Genomic DNA, 25,569 nt, shown 5'->3' with positions numbered 1-25,569 from the left:
CCAATCTGTCCTTCATTTATCCAATGACTGAATTCATTTTGGCAGAAATGTGTAAAATGATTCAACACAAATTTCCCTCTTTTTGCTTACATATTCATAGTTTAAGAAACTTGGTTTTGAATTAAAAAAAAACCCTACAAGTTTTTGTAACCTTAGAAAAGTTTACAAACTATGGGGCTGATTCTGTGATCATTTGCTGCCAGGATAGTGCTTATTATTAGGAGCTGACATCTGTGAGACTGATCACAGTAGTAAGTGATTGCAGGGTTAGAAGCAGGTCTGGAATCCTCTCTCACACAAGTATTTACGTTTTGATTTACAAAATGTGTGTACAAAGCCACTGCCACCCATGTCTACTCAGACACTTTTACCAGATGTTAAAAGAAAGCTAATGGTTGCTCCTTACCCCTCGCTAAACATATAATCTCTAACCTACAGTAAAACAAGCTCAAGCAATGCTCTCTCCCCCTCCAAAAACAACCTTTCATCTGAAGAAGTGACTTATGCCCACGAACTAGCTACGTTTTTTGTTAGTCTCTAAGGTGCTGCAGGACCAATCATTGTTTTGCAATATTTTTCAGCCCTCATTATGTTCCTTCCTTTCCAAAAGCCTGTGTAAATAGACAGCTCTTTGCAGAAGAGACTGAACATAAGGCACACTTGGGCTACTTCAGACCAAAGAAGAGGAATAGATTCCAAAGCTGAGGGTTGTTTGCAATGGGACTATTAAAGATCCCGCAGACGAGGAGGGCTGTAAGTCGGGACCTAATTCAGTGATGCTCAGCAAACACCGAATTTATGATAGGATAAACTGCCCTGGCTCCAGCAGCAGCAGAGAGTTGTCAATAGAGTACTAGCCTCTTGAACCTACTCCTGTCAGTAGCCTGTGAGAACCCAGCTCAGCTGAGCTCCAGGACACCCTGTAAAATGATTTTGATTGATCTGAGATTGCCATTAGGGGTTCTAAGCATTGATACTAAGTTTGGCATTCCATCTTTGAACCTTTAGAGGCCTCTTTGGGTTACTTTGCATACAGTGATTTTTAATGGGATGGGACTTTTGAGTGAGGAATGGCGATGTATAAAAGTATAGCAGAAACAGAATCAGGTAAAGCCCACGCTGACTTTCCGTATAGTTACGAGCAGTGTCAGCTTTGGAGACAGCTTACTTTGCCTTTTCATCATCATCCAACAGTGAGAAATAAACAGGAAAAAGATGTTGAAGGAATGAGTAAAGAGACAAATGATACATCCTTGGGCTGGTCCCTATGGACATTCTCCAAACCACTTGCATGTCTGCTATTTTGCTGTGACTATAAGGAGCAATGTGAGAAGCAGATTTTTTTTAAAAAATAATTGTTATGTTATTAAGGGCCAGATTTTGAAAAGAGACCAGCTCCCATTTAGAAACTTCAATGCAAGTGACTTGTGTTTCAGAAGTGCTTAGCACCCAATGAATGTGATCCTAGCTGTATTCTCTGAGCACGTTTGAAAATGTAGAGTCAAGTCAGTGTCCCTTTTATCCAATGTCAGCCAACAAGCCCCTAGCTTTTTCACAAACACAAATTGTATAGTCTTACAAGCAAGCTTTGATCTTGATTCTCTCCCAGTAGTGAAATTAAAGCTCTCGCTGCACTCAACATCTTAAATTTAACAAATGTAGGAACATTTCTAATTGCACAGTTTTTAATAAGGTAATTATATGTATATATTATTTTGAAACGGCAAGATTTCCAGTCTAAATGAAAAGCAGATGAGCTGGTGCTTCACAATATACATAGCGCCTCTGCAAAAATGCTTAAGAGCCAAGTAATGTGGCTTTTATAAAAGGTGTTTTAAATGGGTTCAATAAAGGTAGCAGCCAAGATGTAGTGGTAGTTTTACAATAGTGGCTTAGACAGTATAAAACGCAGTCAAGTTCACAGGACTTTGTGCACTTCCAACTATTAACCATCCAATTAACTTCTATGTAAATTTGATCCCAGTTGAAAGAAGAAAAGTTTTGTGAGAAACTCTGCCCTATGGTAACTTCCTAATAATCTATTAAAAAGTGCGGGGGAAGGGCTTCCAATAGAAGATATCAACTCACCCACCTTCTCTCTCTCAACAAATTAGAGGCATCAAAAAGGTTCTATTTCTAAAATGAATACATATTATCATAGTCCATAATTTTATGCAATTATAGCTGCTAGATAAGTGGTATATCCTGCTTTAGCAAAAGTGAGTCAGATCCTTAGCTTGTGAGAATCAGCACAGCTCCATGTGGCCTAGTTTGTGCCCCTATCTCACCAACAAATTCATTGGTACTATTAAATTATTAATATACCTGCAAATACTCAGACTTCTTAACAGCCACCAATGCAATGAACAGATGGTATGAGACACACCACAATATTTTTCTAAACTAATTCAGGAAGACACTGTGCAGTAACATCAGGGATGCTTTAGTGCCATGCTCTTTCCCAAAAAAATGAACCATGTGTGGGACATACTGGCCATTGTGTTTTATTTAGGATCATATATGGCAGTGCTGTTGAGGACTGCAAGTGAATGCAGAGTTGCTGACTTGGCTATTTCCTGGGAGATGCCATGGACATGTAGGTAACTCCAAGAAAAAGCAATAGGAACAACAACAACAACAACAAACAACCAGTTATATATTGTAAGTAATTCATGAGCATTAGGAGCTCCAATTTGACCTTTATCAATGGAAGTTTTGAGTTATAAAACATTAATTTTCCCTCCATTCTAAACAGAGAATTATTTCTAAACTATTGTAACTATATTGCAACTTAGAGCTGGTTGACATTATTCCAATTATAAAATTGCCAAAGTTTATTTAAAATTTTGAATTTTAGTCAGAGAAAGGAAGATTCAACCATAAATGTTAGTGAATTTCCATATTTCAACCAGTTTTAATGATAGCTGATAAGAAAAAGTAGGTTGTGTCCTATATGAAAAATGCCCTATAGAAGTTGACCAATAAATCTCCTTTTAAATTTTTAAAAATCTATGCTACAGAAGTGAATAGAAAATTATATCCCTATAAAAAAACTCTAACAACACATTTTAGAGTAATTTCTTCATAACCCTATTACATTTCTATAAAGCTCTATTTTGTTCCCTTCCTAGTGAATTCTAATATAATGTACTAAGGAGCATGTGGGGTGATGATAAATGACAGAGGATGAAGAATTCTGCAAGAGACATATTATTTAACATTGAATCCTGGACACACTGTTCAGGAAATTCACTTCCCATAACAAGAAGGGCTTCCAGGTTCAGAACACCTTAACTCTATCCTCAGTAGGACTATTATTATTATTATTATTATTATTATGATGATTGGCAGCCGGTTTCAAGGGGCGTACCCCAAGGATTGGTTCTAAGGCCGGTTTTGTTCAACATCTTTATCAATTACCTGGATGAGGGGATGGATTGCACCCTCAGCAAGTTTGCAGATGACACTAAGCTAGGGGGAGAGGTAGATATGTTGCAGGGCAGGTATAGGGTCCAGAGTGAATTAGACAGATTAGAGGATTGGGCCAAAATAAATATGATGAGGTTCAACAAGAACAAGTGCAGAGTCCTGTGCTTGGGACGGAAGAATCCCAAGCATTATTATAGGCCGGGGACCGAGTAGCAGTTCAGCAGAAAAGGACCTGGGGATTACAATGGATGAGAAGATGGATAGGAGTCGACAGTATGCCCTTGTAGCCAAGAAGGCTAGTGGCATATAAGGGTGCATTAGGAGGAACATTGCCAGCAGATCTAGAGCAGTTGTTATTCCCCTTTATTCAGCACTGGTGAGGCCACATCTGGAGTAGTGTGTCCAATTCTGGGCCCCCCACTACAGAAAAGAAGTGGATGCATTGGAGAGGGTCCAGCGGAGGGCAACCAAAATGATTAGGGGGCTGGAGCACATGACTTATGAGGAGAGACTGAGGGATTTGGTCTTATTCAGTCTGCAGAAGAGTAGAGTGAGGGGGGACTTGATAGCAGCCTTTAACTTCCTGAAAGGAGGTTCCAAAGAGGATGGAGAGAGTCTGTTCTCAGTAGTGATGGACGGCAGAATAAGGAGCAATGGTCTCAAGTTACAGTGGGGGAGGTCTTTAAATCTTGGCTTAACAAAGCCCTGGCTGGGATGATTTAGTTGGGATTGGTCATACTTTGGGCACGGGGCTGGACTTGATGACCTCCTGAGGTCTCTTCCAGCCCTAGGATTCTATGATTACACTTGCTGTGCCTGCAGGACTAACATTTTGGTGACATGAAGGATTCCCTTGGTTTAACAGGTGTACAGTCTTTACTCATTACTCATTCTGATTTACACATTAATTGCTCTAACCTCTATGCAGTGCAGTAAGAGCTGCCAGAGGACAGTAGAGTAGTTCATGATACAGCATGGGTTGTTAATTCCAGTACTGGTAATGTTTGCAGATATTAGTTCAAACCCAACAAGCACAAATAATACTACAAACCATGGAGGAGTTTGATATTACAGCTGGATACATTCTATCTAGGCCTGGATTAATCAGTGTGCACTTACAGACATCTCAGGAGAGGCACTGACCACTGGAGGACATGAGACCACAACTGAGTAACCTAGGGTGTGTCTAGACTACATGGCTCCATCAATGGAGCCATGTAAAGTAGTTTACTCGACATAATGAAGTGGGGATTTAAATAATCCCCGCTTCATTAAAATAAAAATGGTCACTGCACTGTGCTGACAATCAGATGATCCGGCACAGTGCGGCAATCTAGACGTGGATTGGTCTACAAGGGAAGCCTTTGTCGACCGCTCCGGTAAACCTCTAGACGCACCCCTAGTTACTACTCATGCCAGGTCTAAACATCACTCACCCAGGTTTGGTTGTGGCAGATGGACAGCTTGGCCAAACAGAGCCGTGCAGGGCTGCCAGAGTGCTGGGTGGACAATGGGAGCAAGCAGAGCTGAGCTGCGAGGATCAGAGGGAGCTGCCTTAGCCCAGCATGGGAATGGAGCTGAGCCTGGGGAGACACTCTGGTGAGCGGCTAAGAAGTGGGTAGTTTGTGAAGGGCTGGGAGACAAGTTGCTTGGTGGGCTAGGAGGGGATTGGAGAGTGCTGGGGACTGCAGGGAGAGGAGCCACCTAGCCACTCACTCAATTTGACCCTCCACAGACTTTGGCAGAAGTGTGTGTCTGCCAAACTTGCCTCCTCCCATTGCTATTGAACCATCAGCAGGCTCATCACGCCCTCCCCCTGAAAGTCTGCTGTAACTCCATGGTGTAACCTCTGTTCTCAGGGGCAAGAGGAGAGCAGCACATCGATGTTTTGCTATACAGACTGCCTTATATAGTATGTGCCCCATCTATTCTAAGGAAGGTGGGGGCCACACAACATTCACAGTGTACAGAACTCCAGTAATCTTTAATCTGGGCCTGATTATGTATATTGAAATCTCTAACAGTAGCTTTGAGTGTCTGCAGCATAGGTCTGGCCAAGACACGTTACAAGCCAATTGGCAATTAAACTCGGACTCTTAATAGGTCTTGTCTCCCAGTTGGGCAACTGGAAAACTAGGTCGTCTCATTCTTCAGGATAGTGCAACACAGTATTAGGTCCAGAGAACTTGACCTGATTCTACTGTAAGCTCCTTTGTAAGGTAGTACAGGGTGCTGTGGCCTAAGTTCTGCAACAATGAGCCAGGTTTCAGTAGGTCACATGGCCAATACTAAAAAAGGGTTTCCCTTGAGCTTGTGAATATTTTATTTATGGCACTGAAAAAGTGGTAAGTAAAAAAAAATAGTGTGGTCTAGTGATAGGGCCCAAAGCTGGAAGCCAGGAACTACTAAATTCTAATTGCTGACAAACCACTTACTCATTGTGTGGCTTTGGGCTACTTAACCTATCTGTCTCCGCCTCCTGATCCTTTAATGAGGCGCATGCAGGCAGATCCTTACTGAAGTCAGTACAACTCCACAGGCATGCACCTCTAGTATCAGAATGTAAGCTTCTTCATCTGTAAAATGAAGATAAAATTTCACTGCATCACTAGGGTGCTATGAGAGGCTAAATGTAGGGCTATTTTAAACAATGGGAAGCATTGTGTAAGTGTTAAACTATAGTATAGTAAGAGGCAGGTAAAAGCATTGCCTTTTATGTACCTTGTAGCTTACAGCTGTGATCATTAGCCTTCTGCAATGCCAAATCCAAAGTAACTTAACCATTATTAATTGTTGCAAAGCGCACATATATGCGCTGAAAGCTGAAAACATGACTTAATCCATGCTTCTGTTTAAATTTAAAATTAAAATGTACTGATTCCTGCTCCTTTCAAAAAGCTCTAAAAATATACTGGTACGAAAGTTTTTACCACTTAAAATTACAGAAATCAGAAAGGCAGAGAAGCAGCTCCTTTCATAACCACCAGCTAGAATAATACTTTAGATTAGTTGGACATGACTTTGAAATGTCATCACCAGTTTCCTCCCTTCCTTGGGAGTCAGTGTATGTGTACTTTTTGCCACGATAAAGTGAATAGCGTAATTAACTCATTTTGAATCCCCTTTTCTTTGCCAACTACCATGTTTTATAATACATGCCACGATGCACACAGGATTTGTCAATTATTTAAATTACTAATTTTGAATTAGGAAAATGATTATATTTAGTGCTTCCTTTGTGTTTTTCCATCTATACGGATTAAAGGAATTTTCAAACGTAGAGTAGCATAAGATGGAGAAGAGAGGAATTTTGTCTAATATATTTCTTATTTGTTCTGTTAAGAAAATGCTAAAATCTAGTCATATCTATGCATATATAAATGATAAAATATTCAATATATATTAAAGTGCTTATCAACATACCAATCAGCAACATTTCCAAAACATAAAACAGAAATTATATTTAAAAAGCTATAAAGTCAGAACAAAATTTAAAGAGAACAGTCCCTGCTGCCATCTAAAATATAGTATTAATCACAAAGGAATATAAGAAAAGGAAGATAAAGAAAAAAAAACACCAAATCAATAAAAAGCTGGAGAGGGGACCCTGGAAGTCCACAACTGTAATAATAAACAAGAATCTTGGAAAGGATATAAACCATCATGCCTCAAGGAACAAACTTACCTCTTACTAATGTGGTTATGAGGAAACTTTCCCTGGGGGCAAATTATTCCATAACTGGCTACTGGAGGAATTATTGCACCTTCTCCTGTCCATTGGGGAAACAAGTCACTGGATTTGATAGACCTCTGATCTGATCCAAATGCTATATTCCGAAATATGTTTTGTCTAAGTAATCACTGTGAGGGTGGGCCCCACTTTTGTAATAAATATTCTAGCTATTACAGTCCAAAACCACTGAATAAATTCATAGTTTCAAGTGAATCAGAAAAAAGTAGGTCAGTTATATGTCATAATCCTGGAAGAAGACGTGGCTGAGTGTACAATGCATAAAAATGAAAGGTCACAAGCTCATTTACTCACTCCCATTTTACTGTCCTTTAACAGACTTCTAAAAAACGAATCTTTATAGTAGCATTTTCATATCGCTAGTGAAATGGGATCCAGTTTGCCAAATATACACGTTTACTTACCCCTCTGACCATATCAACCTCTTCTCAGATTTCTTCTCTGGCTCCCTGCATCTTTCTGTATAAAGTTCAGACTACTTTATGTCACTTTCAAGGCTTACCACAATTTTGCTTCATCTACATCCCAGAGCTTGTTTCAGATCTTCTAAAAAGCCTTTTGCAGGAAAGCGAGGTGCGTGTCAATTGTCAGGAGCTGTCTTGAGGGACAGGCTGACAGAGAGAAGCTGCAGAGGAAATCTAAAGAAGCTGTTCCTTCCCTAAGTCTCAGGCAAAGGCAGGTGCACACAGAGACTGCTTTATGTTTTTGGCTAAATCCTTTGGTTCAAAATAAATCAGGCTGTGCTTTAAGGGGGCTGTTTGGTCACCATATTACCACCATCATTGCTGCTGATGGGGAAAGAACTGGAGGGTTTGAGCCTCAGGGCCAGTCTATGCTGCTGAAATACATAAGCATAGCTGCACCGCTAAACCAGTGACACTGTAGCACATCTGGGGAAGACACGCTTTCCAATGGGAGAGCGCTTTCTTATCAGCATAATTACTCCACCTGGATAAGAAGCATAAACATAATTTTTGCCCCTCCCTTCCTCACTTTGTCATTTCTTGCATTTGTTTATATCAAGAATGAACCTTACAAACCCTTACTCCCAGGGTTAGTACTCACTATTGTGGGTTGTCTGATTTAAAGCTAATATTGTTCCAATACTGTAAAAGGATAAATGGAATGACACAGGTAATTATAGAAAGGGAAAGACAAGGGAGAAATTGATACAGGACAAAGGAAGGTCATACAATTAATGCCAATCTACATGGTTTTATAGTCAATCCTGTTAAACTAACTTGATATCTCTTTTGATGCCATGACTAGTTTGGTTGATAAAGATAACAGGCTTGATACTTGGACTTCTGTAAGGCATTTGATTTGGTGCTGAATTACATTTTTATTTAAAAGACCTAGAATGCACCAAAATTAATATGGCACACATTAAATGGATGAAAAGCTGGCTAAACAGGATAGTTTTCTGAATCTAATTGTAAAATCCAGTTGTCATTGATCAGGAATGTTTCTAGTGGGATCCCACAGAGATTGGTTCTTGGCACTACACTATTTAACAATGACATGGAAGAAAACACAAAATCATAAAGTTTCCAGTGGACACAAAAATTAGGGGAAGAGAATAGTTCACTGATACAGAGGAATCTAAATTGCTTGGTAAGATGGCAAGTGCAAGCAAACACTGGTCTTGTTAATAGGTGCAAAAGTAAAAATACACACACACACACACACACACACACACACACACACAGAGAGAGAGAGAGAGAGAGAGAGAATGAGGGACTCTACCCTGGGAAGCAATGTCTTAGCGAGATTTAGAGGAGAATCAGCTGAACAATGAGCTCTCAGTGCAATGCTGTGGTGAGAACCAATGTGCTCCTTGGATGTACAAAGCAGTGAAATCTCAAATAGAAGTAAAGAGGTTAGTTTACTCAGTTCTTGGCACTGGATCGACTGCTGCTGTGATGCTGTGTCCAGTTCTGATGCTCGCATGTCAGAAAGGATGTTGATCAATTGTAGAAGGTTTAGAGAAGAACCACAAGAATGGTGAAAGGATTCGAAAACCTGCCTTATAGTGAGAAATTCAAGGAGCTCAATCTATTTCAATCAAGCAAGAGAAGGTTAAGGGGTGACTTGATTACAGTCCATAAGAACCTGCATGGGGAACAAATATTTGACAATGGACTCTTAAATGGGGCAGAAAAAGATATGACAAGGTCTAATGGTCAGAGGTTGAAGCTAGAGAAATTCAGATTAAAACAACATGTACATTTTCAACAGAGTAATTAATTGTTGGGACACTTTACCAAAGGTTGCAGTGGATTCTCCATCAATGGCAATTTCAAAAGCAAGCCTGAAAGTGATGCTGCAGTCCAGACAGGAATTATTTGGGGGAAATTCTATGGTCTGTGTTACACAGAAAGCCAGACTAGATGATCGCAATGGTCCAATCTGGTCTTGGAAACATTGAATCTATGTATGCATTACAGAGACCATTCACAGCAGTGTGGAACCTCAGGATCAGAGCTTCACAATGCTGTCTAAATATTGTCTACAATGTGAATCCACCTCATTCAGTCAGATGCATGTCTTCACTTAGTTAAAATGTGATTCAGACACATGTATATCAGCTGAGATGTGACCTGTTTTACTGCAGAAAGGATTTCCTCCAATGCAGTTACAGAAATTGTGGAACACCCACTAAATATTGAAATATGCAAAATTGATAAGCATGTGAAAAACCTACATTTATAGCTAGTTGTTATGCAGTACAAAAGAAAGGCTGTCAAATACTGCCTTCAAAAAAAAATTAGATAGTTTACTAAGGGTTAATCTAAACATAGGGAGCAGTTTCTTGTTTCCATCATAATAAAATTGTTTTTCTCCAGCACTTTCACCTCCCACGCACCCCCCATTTATTGTCAGGCAAACATATACAAAAAGTTCACCATGATTAAATTTAAAGACAGCTTGCAAGATGAATAAGAGAGATACACTTTGGCACAGATACAGGAAAAAGAAACCAGACGTCTTTGCAGCCCCAAAGGCAGAATCATTTTATCTACCTTCTAGACCAAACGCCAGCCTGACCACAGCCTTATCAAGACTTAGAGAATTTCTCTCATCATTCAATCCAGTGAGAAGGGGAGCCACTTCCCTGCCACTAAGCATTAATAATTTTGTCTGAATATGTATCTGTGGCAGACAGATTCATTTCCGACTGGCTCCGAGCAGGCTTGGTGGAGATACCCTTACACTTCACTAGAGTCTACTAGTACACGACAAATTTAAACATACTGACAAGGTTGGAATGTTACATGCTTTAGGTAATAGAAATGGTCACAACAAACCTTCTAACAACAAGCTAAGAGCAGACATTATTATTACACTTCAAGTTATTTCATGAAATGCAGCACCATTTGGTCTGCGCAAACTCAGTAAGTTGTAAGAAAGTTAAAAAAACACAGTGAGGGAAGAGGTTTTAGAGTTTGAATTAAATGGATTTTAATCAGCTAAATAAAAAAAAAGGATGTCACATGCTAAACAAAGGATTTAAACTGTTCTGTGAGGATTGCTCTCTGCCTTGCAAGTAACATGTTTATAATACTAAGACACATGAACAATTTCTTTAAAAATCAGCCAAACCATTCAGTGCCAGATACTTCTCCAATCTCTGGAATACCACATAAGGAAAAAGAGTTATAAAAAACTTTCTTGTGAAACTGTTTATGATCATAAGGGCTAACTGGGATTATTTCACCCTGTTTTTAAATGTATTCATTTAATTATTTACTGAATATTCTTTTGGAGCAGAACGTCATATTTTTTGCATGAGATAATCACGGCTAGAAATCAGAATTGTTACAATAAAAGTAGTTTATAAAACACAAGTAAAAGTTTAGAGTTTTTGCACTAAGCCTATCAGGGCTGAAGTGATGAAACAGACATGATTCAGTAACTGACTGTGAAGACTTTTACACAGATAAGAGGCACATTATAATGTACCTGGTCCCATCAAATTGACTGATGAAACCTAACCTCTGCCTACCAGCAAAGAGGTTATATGTTGGACTATTTTGATATCACAGCCAACTTCTTCCACTGCTGCTTTAAAGGCTGCTTAGCAGACAATAGCTGGCTGAAAGACACTGTGATTAATTATACTTTGGCTCAGAGGATCAAGGACAAATAGATTAAAATGTTTTAATTTGACTACTTAAAATAGAAACTAACCTGTGGCAGACCCCTGAACATTTTCCTCTTTTGTCAACAACAGATCCCCAGAACCTGTACTGTCCTGACATGTCATTTCTCAAACAACAAACAACTTGACAATACAACGAAAAAGGATCCTGGTGTATTTTGTTGATGAAGATTTAGTGGAGATTAGCAGATATTGTGGAATCACTTTTTATTTATTTTACTTTCAGAGTTTAGTCCACATCTTTGGATGTTGAAAAGTGATGTAATTCTCTTGACTTGTACACTAGGGAATCATAAGACCCGAAGGGGTCTCAAATGGTCTTCTAATCCAGTCCTCTGCACTCATGTCTGGATTAAGTATTATCTAGACTATCCCTGACTGGCGTTTGCCTAACTTGCTCTTTAAAACATCCAGTGATTAAAATTCCATAACCTGCCAAGGTATTCCAGTATTTAACTAGCCTGACAAGAAGTTTTTCCCTAATGTCCAACCTAAGCCACCTTTGCTGCAATTTAAACTCATTGCTTCTTGTCCTATCCTCCGAGATGAAGGAGAACAATTTTTCTCCTTCCTATAACAATTTCTCCCTGGGCCTTGTTTACTATACTCTTGCTAACGCATCCCAGAATGTTTTTTTTCTTACAACAGTGTTATGCTTCTGACTCATTTTTAGTTTATGATCCTCTATGTCCCCCAGATCTCGTTCTGCAGTTATTCTTTGTATTCAGTAATTCCCATATTGTGTGTGTGCAACTGATTGTTCTAAGTGGAGTAATTTGTATTTGTCCTTATTGAATTTCTTTCTATTTACTTTGGACCATTTGCACAGTTTGCCCAGATCACTTTCAATCCTCCAAAGCATGTACAACCCCTCCCAGCTTGGCACTGTCTACAAACTTTACAAGTATTCTCTCCACGCTATTATCTAAATAATTGAAGAAGATTTTGAACAGAATGGGACCTAATATGGATCCCAGAGGAACCCCACTTCATATGTCCTTCCAGCTTACTCAAGAGCACTGATTAACTCATCTCTGGGAATGGTTTTCCAACCAGTTACACACTTGTCTTGAAGCTCCATCTAGAGTTTAATTTCCCTAGTGTGTTTATAAGGTTGACATGGGAGACAATATCAAAAGCCTTACTGAAGTCAAGACATACTGCATCTGTTGCATCCCTCCTATCCCTAATACTTGTTACCACAGAATCATAGAACTGGAAGCATGGGTGACCAGTGCCTGTGAGGGAGAAGGAGCACTTAGGGCCACCCAGATGGGTGGGGAAGGGTCACGTGGAGGCACCACACCATTTAGCAATTAAAATGTTGGCAGGTGCACAAGAGTGTTTGAGTGCTACTATGAGTCACCTGTGACTGGAAGGGCTCTCTAGAGGTCATCAAATCCAGTAGATTTCACTCATCTCAGCGCCAAACACCTTCCAGAACATCTCTGACAGGGGTTTGTCTAACCTGCTCTTAAAAATCTCCCTTGATGGAAATCCCACAAAATCCCTAGGCAATTTATTCCAGTGTTTAACCGCCCTGACAGGAAGTTTTTCCCTAATGTCTTACTTAACCTCCCTTGCTACAATTTAAACCCACTGCTTCTTGTCCTCTCATAAGAGGTTAAGGAGAATAATTTTTCACCTTCCTCCTTGTAACAACCTTTTAGATACTTGAAAGCTACTAAGCTGGTTTGACATTATCTGTGCTTGAGAAAATCCATGCTGACAGTTACTTATCAACTTATTATCTTGTAGGTAAAATATTTTCTTAATTATTTGTTCCAATATCTTTTTAGGCACTGAAGTTAAGATGACTGGTCTGTATTTCTCCAAGTTGTCCTTATTTCCCTTTTTATAGATGAGCCCTATATTTGCCTTCTTCCAGTTCTTTGGAACTCTCTTGTCCTCCGTGACTTTTCAACGATAAACCGTTAATGATTGTTCTTAGCTCTATTTCATCAGGCCATAGTGGTCTGAAGACATTGTCCAAGTAATTTCAACTTGGTTTTTCTGGAAAATTTTTGGCTGGAAAATTTAAACGAAATATTTCATTTTGGACAAGTTCAACCCAAAAGGGGAATATTTGGTTTTATTGAACTGTTCTGAATTCTTTGCTTGTGCACAGCCTTATTAAAGTTGTGTTTGGACCCTGTGCACACCACTCCAACCAAGCTGCCTGGGACATGAAGGATTTCAAATTAATCTGTGCACATCATGAGAGATGTTGTCCCACCAGGGGGTCTGACTCAAAGAGAGGAGTGGAGGTATTCAAATAAGAGATCCCCCAAGGCAAAGAATCACAGTAGGAAGTGCAGTTTAATATTCAACTTAGAAGCATTTCAAGCTTGTTCAAACCCAAATCAAACATTTTGATTGAAGAATGTTGAAGTGTTTTGATTGGAAGTGTAGAAATGCTTCATCATCTTAACATTTTCTGACTTTTATGGAATATCTCACTCCGGGACATATTTTAATGTTGCATTTTTTCCTCCTGATTTGGGATGACAAATGTTGAAACATTAGAATTTCCTGTGGGATGGAACTTCCTAATTTCACTCACCACCACTTGGGACCAAGCTCCTGGCAGTCTAGGGATTTTGTCTTACTCAGCTATGCAATAGGAGGCCAATGTGTAATAACCACAGTTTCTAACCATATATAGAGAAGCATAGCTGCACAAATACACACAGACACACATCCAGAGTTCAACAGGTCAACACCTTGTAAACATAAAGGAAATTCCATCCTTAAAATTGTGTCTATGGATAGCAAATCATGCACTGAAAAAAAAAGCAGCAGAATTGCTAACTCTTGTGATTTTATAGCAAGTGTCCTATGCTCACACATTTCCATACATGCTGACTTACACCAGCAAATTCATGAATTTTTGTCCTTAGTCAAAGTGGCCATTTTTCATTACTTTCAATAGACCTAAAGCACGGCTACTTTCAAGCCCAATGACCACCATTTCCTTACATCCTACATCAGATAATTTTACATTCACTTTGAAATGTGGCCTTGCTAGGCAAAGCTACTAATCTTCATTATCATAGGAAAGATATGTTGGAGATTTACTATAGAATTTTTTCAGCCTCTGATGCACCCCTCCCCTTTCCCCATTCCTTCCTAAGTGAATAGTTCCATGCTCCCAGATCTCTCACTCTCAGGTCTTATTCACTGGTTCTTATTATACAGGTTAACAAAAGATCCCTTAAATTACTTTGGGAGGACATAGCTCGTGCTATGAGATTTAAGGCCCTTCTTAGCAAGCAATAGTGGCAGCTTACCAGTATGTGCCTTACTGTGCAATGCATAGATATCTTAATGCCAGACCTGAAATGGCTCAGAAGCAAGTTTTAAATCATCCTGCTGGGGAATCTGTAGGGAGACATACCAGTCTTTCTGCAGGGAAGATCAATGAGCTGCAGAGACATGTTGGCCAGGAATCTCCCTTTCATTTAGATCTACAGTGTAACACCACAAAGTGCCAGCTTAACTGCTATTCTTATGGGAACGGGCAACTTTTAGAATCAAATGAAAAGTAAATTGGGGGGGGGGAGGGGAGGGTTACAATTTTTTTTTTTTAATGTCAAAGATTTATCATGGGAGTGAAAAGGTTGGATGGAGTCAGTAAAAAGCAGTTTGCATACGGACATGGAAGATGTCAGAACTTTATTATAATGGAGATCTAGTTTATGATCCCTTCCCACCCACAGTTAAGAGTCAGTTATAGTGCATGTCTGGTAGCTCACATCCCTTTTCGGAAATGTCCGTGAGGGTGAGTAGACAGTCTGTCCATCCTCCCTCCCCCCCCCCCCCAAACAATTAGGAGTTCCCAACTGTCCCTCTCCTTTACTCTTCTTCTGGGCAAGCAGGAGTTCTTTCCCCCAACTCAGATAAATTCCTACAGTTTTGAAAGGGGTGAGGCTGCGGGGGGCAGCAGTGATTGACGAGACTGCAGCAGGACTCTGAGCAGAGATCAAGAGAAAGAAGTTTCTGTGCCTACTCTGCCACCCCAAAAAAGGAGACTGGGTCATTAACAAGCCTCTCCATGGTTAATGACAAGTTGAGCAGGTTTTAATTAGCTCTGAACATGGTCCAGTGATACTGGCATTTTAAAATGCTGGACTTTTCCTTTTATTTATTTTTTAAACCTAAAATAAGTTCTGAAAGCCTTTACCTCCCTTTGCTACTGTTACCAGCCAGAGTATCCATCATTGTCATACTGAGTTCAACTCTGTTAGTCTTGGAAGACAGATCTTGCCACCCAGACCAACCAGAGACATTCCAATAATTAGCTTTGTATATAACTATACCTCACAAGGGTTTACTCACTTCCATAAAAGTGCATCTTCATTCTCGGGAGATTTTTCTCTGAGAATAATGAAGTTGCCCACCTAAGCCTGAAAATAAGAATCTAAAGATGCCTCCACAAATTTCCCTCTTCCCAGTCTCTCTTCAGTTCTTGGGGAGGTTCTCCAGCTAAACCTCCAGACTACTAATTTTTAGACAGGCAGCACAACTGTTCCTGCATAGCCCCTCTGTCTCCCTTGTTTGGATGGTAGAGGAGCAGTCAGTGTTTTCTTTCTCTCTTCTGAGGCTCAAGTGCAACTAAATCTGGGGGAAAAGGCATTCAATTGTCCTCATTTCCAGGACAATCTAGAGAAAGTGGAAGGAATTAAGAGAAATTAAAAAATAGGAGATTGAAGAGATTGCGTTTTAAGGAAAAAGTTAAATACATATGGCTTTGCATGCTCAAGGGAGACAGGATTAGACCTGGATGAAATTTTTTGACCCAAAACAGGGTTTTTTTTGGTGAAAAATGCAGATTTGTTGACAATGAAACAGTCTGCAAATTCATGCTGATTTTGCCAAACTATAAACAAAATAGTCAGATAAAAGAAAACAAATTAATTGCAAATGGAAATGTTTAATTTTTAAAATTTGAAGTAACTTTAAAAAAATCCTTTAACTTTATGTGAAAGGCTTTACACTACATTTAGAAGTGCACCAAGTGTTGCACTGTGGGTTTAGCAAGATGTTTTGTTGACTAAAAATGATTATTTTAAAAACTTTTCAATTGGCTGAAAAAGTTATTTTCGGTTCAACTTGATTTATTTTCAGTTTTTGAGAACTGCTAGTAAACTGAAATTATATGTTATTTGCACAGCTCTAGATAAAATAACTATGCTCTAAACAAACATTTAGTATCGAGGCGTCTGTTCATTTTAATCCCAAACACATAACTGCAAATGTGTGCTCAGGATCAAGATCAGACATTCAGATTCTTGACAATGGCAAGTGCGAGCTTCACCTACAACAAGCTATAGTCACGAACACAGGACAGGTCTCCTAGGGATAGAACTGACACAGTTAAATCCACTTTTCAGAGTCCCATCAGATGACCCAGGCAGTCCGGCTGTAACACATTCTCTTTGGTAGACACATTCTCAGAGCTCAATGTGAATGTGACGTGTGGTCTATTAATGGCACATTAAAAATATAGTGGAAGAAAAAAGGTGAGATCATTCATAATTTGTTAGTGTGTTAATTCAAAATTAAGAGCCAAATTCTAATGTTGATAAGGTTGCACAGATGTAACAGAACTGAATATGGCACCTATTGTTAGCTGACTTATGAGATCCCTTTCATCCCTGAAAAGTATATCTATCAACATTGACTATCAAAGCAAAGTCATCTTTGGTTGTGAACTACAGAACAAAATTATTTTCAGGTACCAAACACATTTTTAAAAAGATATGGGTAAATTTAAAAAATGGCTAAACAGATCTTATTTAGATTTTTTTTTAAACAAAAATCACCCTTAGCCTGAGACCCAGCATAAGAAATTTCAACCTAAAGGGAACACTTTTGAGAACATTATAAACAACTCAGTGAGTGATTTAGAATGGAATGTCCATCTTACCCTTGACTCAAGCATTGCTACTAAACACAGTACTGTTAAGGAAATCCCAATAGTACTAATGACAGAAGTATGCTTTAAGTGTAAATTTCAGGTGCATTTTTCTTTTTATTGCTACTGTATTCAGCAATGTTTTGTATAATTTTCTCTGTGGCTGGTATTTTCCACTTCTGCTTTATTTCATCTGACACAACTGAGTGGAAGCAGTTGAAAACTTCAGAAAAATGAATTTGTTCTTAACCTTGCACCATTTTTCTTTGGTTTTTCTCATCTGGTAGCTGAGAAACACGAAGACTAGACACTGACGTGTTTATCTTTTGCATATAAATGCCTGGCAAACCAATATATAAGCTGCAACCCAGACTGGAAAGTATTTAAAATAAAGAATTACTGACTGTCTTCTTTAAACATATACATTTTTAGCACATCTGTAACAGAATGGTGCACACCTCAGGAAAAAAAACATTTAGGAAAAGTCTTTGCATAAGTTTGTGTATTACCATTTAGACTCACATTTACAGAGATTGGATAAGGATTTGCTACTATCACTCCCCATTTGTTTTCCCTATTGAAGACCAAGGACAATAAAACTAGGCCAGAAATGTTGCTAACAGTGCAATCTTGTTAAATAAAATCTTTTGGGGCACAAACATACAAACAAAAAAAGATATACAGTTCTTGCTAATAGGATGACAATCAAACTGCTTTCCATTTTTTTGCATCAGCCTGGCGATTATTTCCCCTACAGCAGAATTATATTACAACAATCAAAAGGAATCAATGTTTTATCAGACCTGTCATATATGTGGGCAGACATTATCCTGAAAATAAATAACTTGATTAATTAAACAGAGGCAAAAGGAAAGAACCACCTGGACTTCAAAACAGGTTGTGTGAAATTCCAGCCCTAGTGAATTCAATGAAACTTTTGCCATTGACTTCAAAGGTACCAGGGTTTCACCATTAAAATATTAGCATGAGGTACCTAGTATGCAATCTAGGCAACAATCATTTAAATATAAATAATCTCAGTGGCATGTAGCATCACAATGCAAATTACTTTATTTCAGATCTAGAGTGTTTCTACCTTGAGTTTTAAAACTTTAACTATTCAATTTCAGGGAAGCATTCATACATAGAAATATAGAATCCTGGGGATGCTCTGTTGAAACAAAGGACCAGATCCTCAAATCCAACAGCCTTGGTAGATATGTCTATACATTTTAATTCTTCTTGCACTTTAGAGGGAGTAGGGAATACTTTGGAGTGTTACACTCAGCCAATGTAGGGCTTTGCCCTCATTATTCTCCATTGTACACTTAGGGTGTGTCTAGACTACATGCCTCCTTCGACGGAGGCATGTAGATTAGCCAGATCGGAAGAGGGAAATGAAGCCGCGATTAAAATAATCGCGGCTTCATTTAAATTTAAATGGCTGCCCCGATCTGCCGATCAGCTGTTTGTCGGCAGATCGGGAGAGTCTGGATGCGATGCGCCGACAAAGAAGCCTTTCTTCATCGGCACAGGTAAACCTGGTTTCACGAGGCTTACCTGTGCTGATGAAGAAAGGCTTCTTTGTCGGCGCATCGCGTCCAGACTCCCCCGATCTGCCGACAAACAGCTGATCGGCAGATCGGGGCAGCCATTTAAATTTAAATGAAGCCGCGATTATTTTAATCGCGGCTTCATTTCCCTCTTCCGATCTGGCTAATCTACATGCCTCCGTCGAAGGAGGCATGTAGTCTAGACACACCCTTGCTTCCAGGACAAAGAGGCCTTCTGTGATGAATGGGAAGGGTACTACCCTTTTCTGGACATCCCAGCCATTCAATTAACTCAATAGCCTGCAAGGGTTAAAACAATAGATGGAGGATCCTAGAGAATCTTCAGTAATGCTAGGGAAGAGGAAAGTGTTGATAGGAAGCCAGGACAGCCAATGAAAACAGAGTGTGGGTTTTTGAATTGGAAGCAGGACCTTCCTGCTGCAGTTTGTGTGACCAGAGCAGAGGATGTTTGAAGGCCAGGGACTTTAACAGGATTCAAAAAGGAACCAGATAAATTCATGAAGGATAGGTCTATCAATAGCTATTAGCCAGGATGGCTAGCAATGGTGCTCATAGCCTCATATTTGTCAGAAGCTGGGAATGGGTGATGGGAGAGGGATTACTTGATGATTCCCTGTTCTGGTCACTCCCTCTGGGGCATTTGGCATTGGCCACTGTCGGCAGACGGGATACTGGGCTAGATGGACCTTTGGTCTGACCCAGTATGGCCATTTTTATGTTCTTTATTTTTTTGGGGGGGGGGTTATTTCTCTGTGCTGAGCCCATGTGGCCCTTCCACTCCCCATACACTATAACTTTTAAACTGAATTCCAGGAAAACAATTCTCTGTGTTTTTAATCTGCCTTTTTCAGTTACTCCATAACACCTAGCAACCAAGTAATATTTTACCCAGTATGTCTTCTTTTTTTTGTTCAGAAAATCACCTTTTTAAGTCTATGACCCGATTCCTGTGTCCTAGGAGACAGGACGTTCTATGTTCACATGCCTAAAACCGCAAAGTCAACTATTCCTCTGCACTGATTTGGCCTCAGTTGGAGTATTGTGTTCAGTTCTGGGCACCGCATTTCAAGAAAGATTTGGAGATGGTCCAGAGAAGAGCAACAAAAATTATGAAAGTTCTAGAAATCAAGGCCTCTGAGGGAAGACTGAAATAATTGGGCTTGTTTAGTTTAGAAAAGAGAGGGGACATGATAGCAGTTTTCAACCATCTAAAAGGGTATTACCAGGAGGGAGGGAGAAAAATTATCCCCCGTGGCCTCTGACGATAGGACAAGAAGTGATGGGCTTAAATTGTAGCAAGGGAGGTTTAGGCTGGACATTAGGAAAAACTTCCTAACTGTCAGGGTGGTTAAACACTGAAACCAATTACCTAGGGAGGAAGTGGAATCTCCATCACTGGAGAAATTTAAGAGCAGGTTGGACAGATACCTGTCAGGGATGATCTAGATGGTGCTTGGTCCTGCCATGGTCCCTTCCAGTTCTAGTATTCTATGATTTAAGAATTTAAAGGGTATTTTTTAAGTTCTCTCCAGAGGGAAGGTTAAAGAGTTTGAAATTCCCCACAAGAAGAAATTCCCAAGTTCATCTTCCTAGATTCTCAAAAGGGTTTTTGCATTTGGGTGGTGGCAGCGTACCATCCAGGATCAGGAATCTGTGACCTGGGGTGGATTTTTAAACAGAGGCCTACAGTAGCAGGTTATTCTAAAGTCTCTTGTGGGCCCCCGCCTTCTGCACTTGAAGTGCCAGAGTGAAGAACAGCCTTGATACCTTCAAATCATACCATTTCAGTTGTCAGTGGGAAGAGCAAGAAATGGCTACTATAATGGGCATTTTTAGAGAATGTGTTTTTACTAGGGCTGGTTAGAAAATTTCCATTGACATCATTTGACAAAAAAAAAAAAAACCCAAGTTTTTAACTAAATTAGAGTTTTAACAAAAAGTATGTGCTTTCCCTGAAAAAATCAGATTGTTCATCAAATTTTTGGCCAAAACCAAAAATAGATAATGGTACGGTAGAGTTCCAAAAGAGCTGTAGTTTGGGTCACTCATTCTTTTCTATAGGATGGATTCCAGAGACAGATTTCATTTCTCATGATGCATCATGGCCAGCAACAACCATAAAGCATCCCTTTTCTTTACCAAGAGATGAGGCCATGGTAATCGGATGAGAGAGTCCACCTTATGGACGAGAATGGAAGAAGGAGACACCTGAATTCTCATCAGAAACTGCAAATGACTTTTCAGAATCTAAATATTTTGATTTTCTATTGAAATATTTGAGATTTTCCATGTTTTCCTGCAAAATGATATTTTCCACAGGAAAAAAGTCCCCATTTGTGGCCAGCTCTTCCAATTATTCCTTTTCTTCTAAGATTTTACCTGTTGCCACTATAGCACATCCTGCTTGGGCATGTTAAGTGATTTGTATACGTTAGATGAAAATCACTATAATTAAGTGGCATTAATTATGAATAACCTTCATACCTTGTGGATGGAAAGAGCAAGCCAGAACTTCAAAATTCTTAGTTCATAATAGACAGAACATTACAAAAAACCCTTGAGTCAGTTCAGCCTGATGTATTTTCTGTATTCCACATTCCTCAGATCATAATGGAAAATCATTCATAAAAGCCGCTCTTTGTTTTTTATGCATTAGTCTGCCTGGGATGGATTCCCCCCATGGGAAGTCACAAATTGTTTTTTCATATCATCAACATCTCCACACCCACTATATACGATGGCATATATGAGGCATCATGATTTAAGACTAAGGTAATAAGAAACCCAAGCAAGTGAACACTTAGTAGTCCTGTTTTCATTTCAAATTCTCTTGTACTTCAAAACAGGTGGAGAAACAGAGCAAAGAAACTTTTGTATGACTAGCAGAGAAACTAAAAAGTATTTGCAAAATTTTCCATGAGCTGATCTTTTAAAGTCAAAATATATTGTTCCTCTATTTTTCTTGTTAATACTAAAGAAAAAATATGCAGAGTGAAAAGAATTCTCACCCCCTTTTAAAAGAAAATAAACCTAGAAAAGAACAAACATTCTTTAAAAAACAATTTTATAGAAAATACATGGATTCACAAGATAAACCTTTGGCAAGTAAATCCCAGCATGGGGAACTTAAGCTAGAATTAAGCTGGGCTGAAGCTAAATACTAAAGAGATTTTTAAGCATATGAAATCATTTCAGAAAAGCAGTAAACTGAAGTGCACCTCTTGTCTAGTAAATATCAGCACCATGTTAATATGTGCTCTATAATCTTGCAATAGAATCAGAATTCAGACTTTGTTTTCATAATTGTTAAAAGGGCATTCAATCTAAAATATAATCCCCATATTTAAAAATCAGTAATTAGACTAAGTTACCTGATTTTCTAGTTGTTAGGTCCCCACAGCCTCCATTGATTGCTCCTAATAATAGTCTTTTAGAAAGAATTAACAGTTATTGTAAAAATGAAGACACCTACTTTTCTTGCAGAATAAGTTTATTTTCCTTCTTCCAGAGGTCTTTGAAGTCAGAACTGAATTCATGCCAAATACTGAAGAAAGCATGAGGTGACACTTCCTTCTCTCCCATTTTTGGTTTCATACAGAAATAGGCTGCAGTTTCCAAAAAGCTGTCAAAGACAACAAAAGCATCAAATATTTTATTACCATTGATATAGAATTTTCTTTCTGCATCCAAAATCTGGCTTAATAAACAATTGTTATTGTTAATTAGAAGTGAAATATATGGATTATTAGCACTGATATTTTTGTGTACATATTCATGTAATACAACATATTTCTTCAACAGGGGTTGGAATTTGGTATTTAATCACACACATTGTTTTTGATCAAAGCATTGTCCATTTTAAAGCTGAGAATGAATGTATTCTTTCAGATCACAGAAAGACAGACCTCAACTCTTTTGCTCACATTGCATTTTTATTATATTTGAAAATATTTTCAAAACAGAGCTGAAATCTAAAGCAGTTCTAAATACTCTTTCACTATGAAACAATAAAATACAATAGACTATCTAAGTGGATTAGTTTGCGGAAAGATTATGTTAAAACAATTCTTTCCTATCCTAAACAATAGTTAAATTGCTCGCAACAGTCACGCTAGAAAATAGTGATCAATCATGATTTTGATATAACTGTGTTAACATCCATTTCTGATCATTTCTGAGACATTGCTAGCATAGATGAGAACTTAGCATATGTAGAGCTAAAATGCAAGCAAGAATTGCTTTTTAAGGATACCCAGAGCTATACAACAAGATTTAGTACATAGGCTGCGGTTTGAATGGTATTTGAAAACCCTCATAATAAAAAATGGTCCAACACGATAAAAAAAATTTGTGACTTCCAGTTCAAAAGTATAGAGTTATCACAAGGAATAGGTGTGTAATAAACTTAGTGAAATGTTTTAATTAAAAAGACAACATATTCAAAATATTCTTCCTGCAAAGAAAAATTATCACATCAAAATAGGGGAATTTAAATGTGCACTTGTTTCTGTAAAAATTTGGCCAGTTTGTGAAAAAAACCATGGTGGACAAGTAAATGGCTCATAATATAGTTCAGAAGGCTTATTTTATTTTTGTGTTACACTATTTGTGTAATGCTTCCAAAGCCTGCTGATTTTGGGGGCAGGAGAACAGGATAAGGAAATAACTGAACAGTGGACATTAGACAAACAGGGAACTCAATTTGTGTCCCACAGGGTAGTTAAGATTACTACTATTCAGCCACCCATACATAATATTTTATGAACCATACATGGTGAAATCACATTTATCATAGAGTGAAATCTCGATCCCATTAAAGACAAAGGACATTTTGGCAATGACGTCAGTGTGGATAGGATTTCACCCACTGAACCAATTTACTATCTTCATTATAATTACTGCAAGACTACTTTGATAGTTGTTTAGGCACATGCTAGCCAGCTAATCAAAGCATACACCAGATAGAAACACTTTGAAAAGATTTGATCATTTAAATGATTTAACCTCACATAAGTCTCTGAAGAACAGTTTTTTTCCCTGTTGCCAACACCCAATGCCCTAATTGTTCAGCAGTAGCAACCATCAACACTAAAATACAGTCCTAAACCAAATACCTTCTTAATTTTTAAAAAGACCTGTTCTGGACAAGGTCAGCCTCTTTTCTCCTTCAGATTTTCGCACCCTTTTTAAAAAGTATTCAAAACTAGAGAATGGCACCAAAAACGGAGGACATCTATTTCCAACTTTTCTTCACTAATGGGGTGCAGCAACACCAATTCAGGCTGTCTCATTAGTTCTCACAAGCTTAACAAAGCTGGGCCTACTGCTCCTTGGTGAGGGAAAATTCCCAAATGCTGAAGAACTGAATCTGTAGATTCAGCAGTGATATTCTTTTCTGTGAGCCAGAGGTCAGCCAATGCGCGAGCATGATCTTTGAAAGTACACTGTTACTGAAGGTGCTGGTCTATAAAATGTTAACCAGGGCTCTGTGCATTTCTGGTAGTTAAACTCTTATGACCCCTCTGTGAATTAATCCTGCCATTCAGGCCAAATTACAGTTTACGCCTCTAAGTTCCTCCTACAATTTTATGCTCAAGATATTATTCATTATCCTCTCCTGTGACCTTATGCATTGTGTCACTCATGCACAATGCCCTCAACATGCCACAATGGAGTCAGCTGCATTTCAATGGCAGGAAATAGCTGCATATTGTGTGAAGACTGCAAAGCAACTGAGGATTCTTCATGATAAAGAGTACTACAAATACTTGGAGAGCCTTTTTTCCCCCTTGTAGTGCACAACTGTCCCAGTGGTGTCATCATATAAAGAACGGCTGTAGTGTTTAGTAATTAACTGACAAAATATAGAGTCTATGGACATTACAGGATGGCATGTGAATCTTCAGGTACCTTTTGAGTCAGTGGCCATTTTTCAGTAAGTTACTTACAGGCCATTTTGTGCTTTGAAAAACAGAGAAAAATCAGAAGCTCAAAAAAAGATGAGGCTCTGTTCTGACAAACACCTCTGCAAAAGGCTCCAACAAATGATACAGGGGTATCAGACCCAATTATAGTATGAAACAAAATAATCCTGGTAGCAAAAGGACTGATCTGAACAAAAAATAAAACAAAACAACAACAACAACACCTTAGTTAAGCAGAAGATGAGTACTACAAGAGAATGAAAAACAGCCATCTCAAGTATTATGTTTAAATTTGAGTTATAATCTCTCCAATGAAACTCTCTCATCAAGCAGGGAGACAGGCCAGAGTGAAATTCCAACAAATATATGTTTGAGTTTGATAAATGGTACTAACATTTGCAGAAGACATGAGGGCTTTCATTAACAATCCATAGGATCAAAGGGACTTAGTCAGGCTTTTCCTCTGATCATTGCTAATCTTGCTGGGAACCACCAGTATAGACTATTCACCCATCCATCTATGTTTCACTCTGGCTAACGACAATTCTTCTTCCAGTGAGTTACAGCAAATGCAAGTCCCCAGCCACACGGATCACCTTACCATGGCAACCAATTTGAGAAAAGGGGAAATTAAGCTTCTTGTAAAATGTGAAAGAGAAGTAGCTTGAAAGATAGTTAGTGCAAATGCAGAAGACACAGCCTGTGATGCAGTTAGGTCTAAAAATGGGACCCTCCAAGAATCAGGTATTTATCCTGGTAGCACAGGTGAGACGCTTGCACAGTAAGTATTTCAACTTCTCCAGTTAGAGGCA

The 25,569-nt window shown here is 38.8% G+C and overlaps 1 protein-coding gene across 2 annotated transcripts in view; it reads right to left on the bottom strand.

Annotated features, from left to right (window-relative positions):
- The window catches only part of FMN2 (formin 2), a 242,297-nt gene that overhangs the window by 5,079 nt on the left and 211,649 nt on the right, over nucleotides 1–25,569 (bottom strand). For both annotated transcript variants that reach the window (XM_075924820.2, XM_075924819.2), the window contains exon 17: nucleotides 22,306–22,455. In XM_075924820.2, coding sequence (XP_075780935.2) covers nucleotides 22,306–22,455 — 150 coding nt within the window. The remainder of the gene's footprint in view (nucleotides 1–22,305; nucleotides 22,456–25,569) is intronic.

The sequence above is a fragment of the Pelodiscus sinensis genome, chromosome 3 (genome assembly GCF_052426305.1).
Source record: "Pelodiscus sinensis isolate ZL-2025 chromosome 3, ASM5242630v1, whole genome shotgun sequence".
In the NCBI taxonomy this organism is placed as follows: Eukaryota; Metazoa; Chordata; order Testudines; family Trionychidae; genus Pelodiscus; species Pelodiscus sinensis.
The sequence above is the reverse complement of the archived record's forward strand: the minus strand, read 5'-3'. Positions and strand labels throughout refer to the sequence as shown.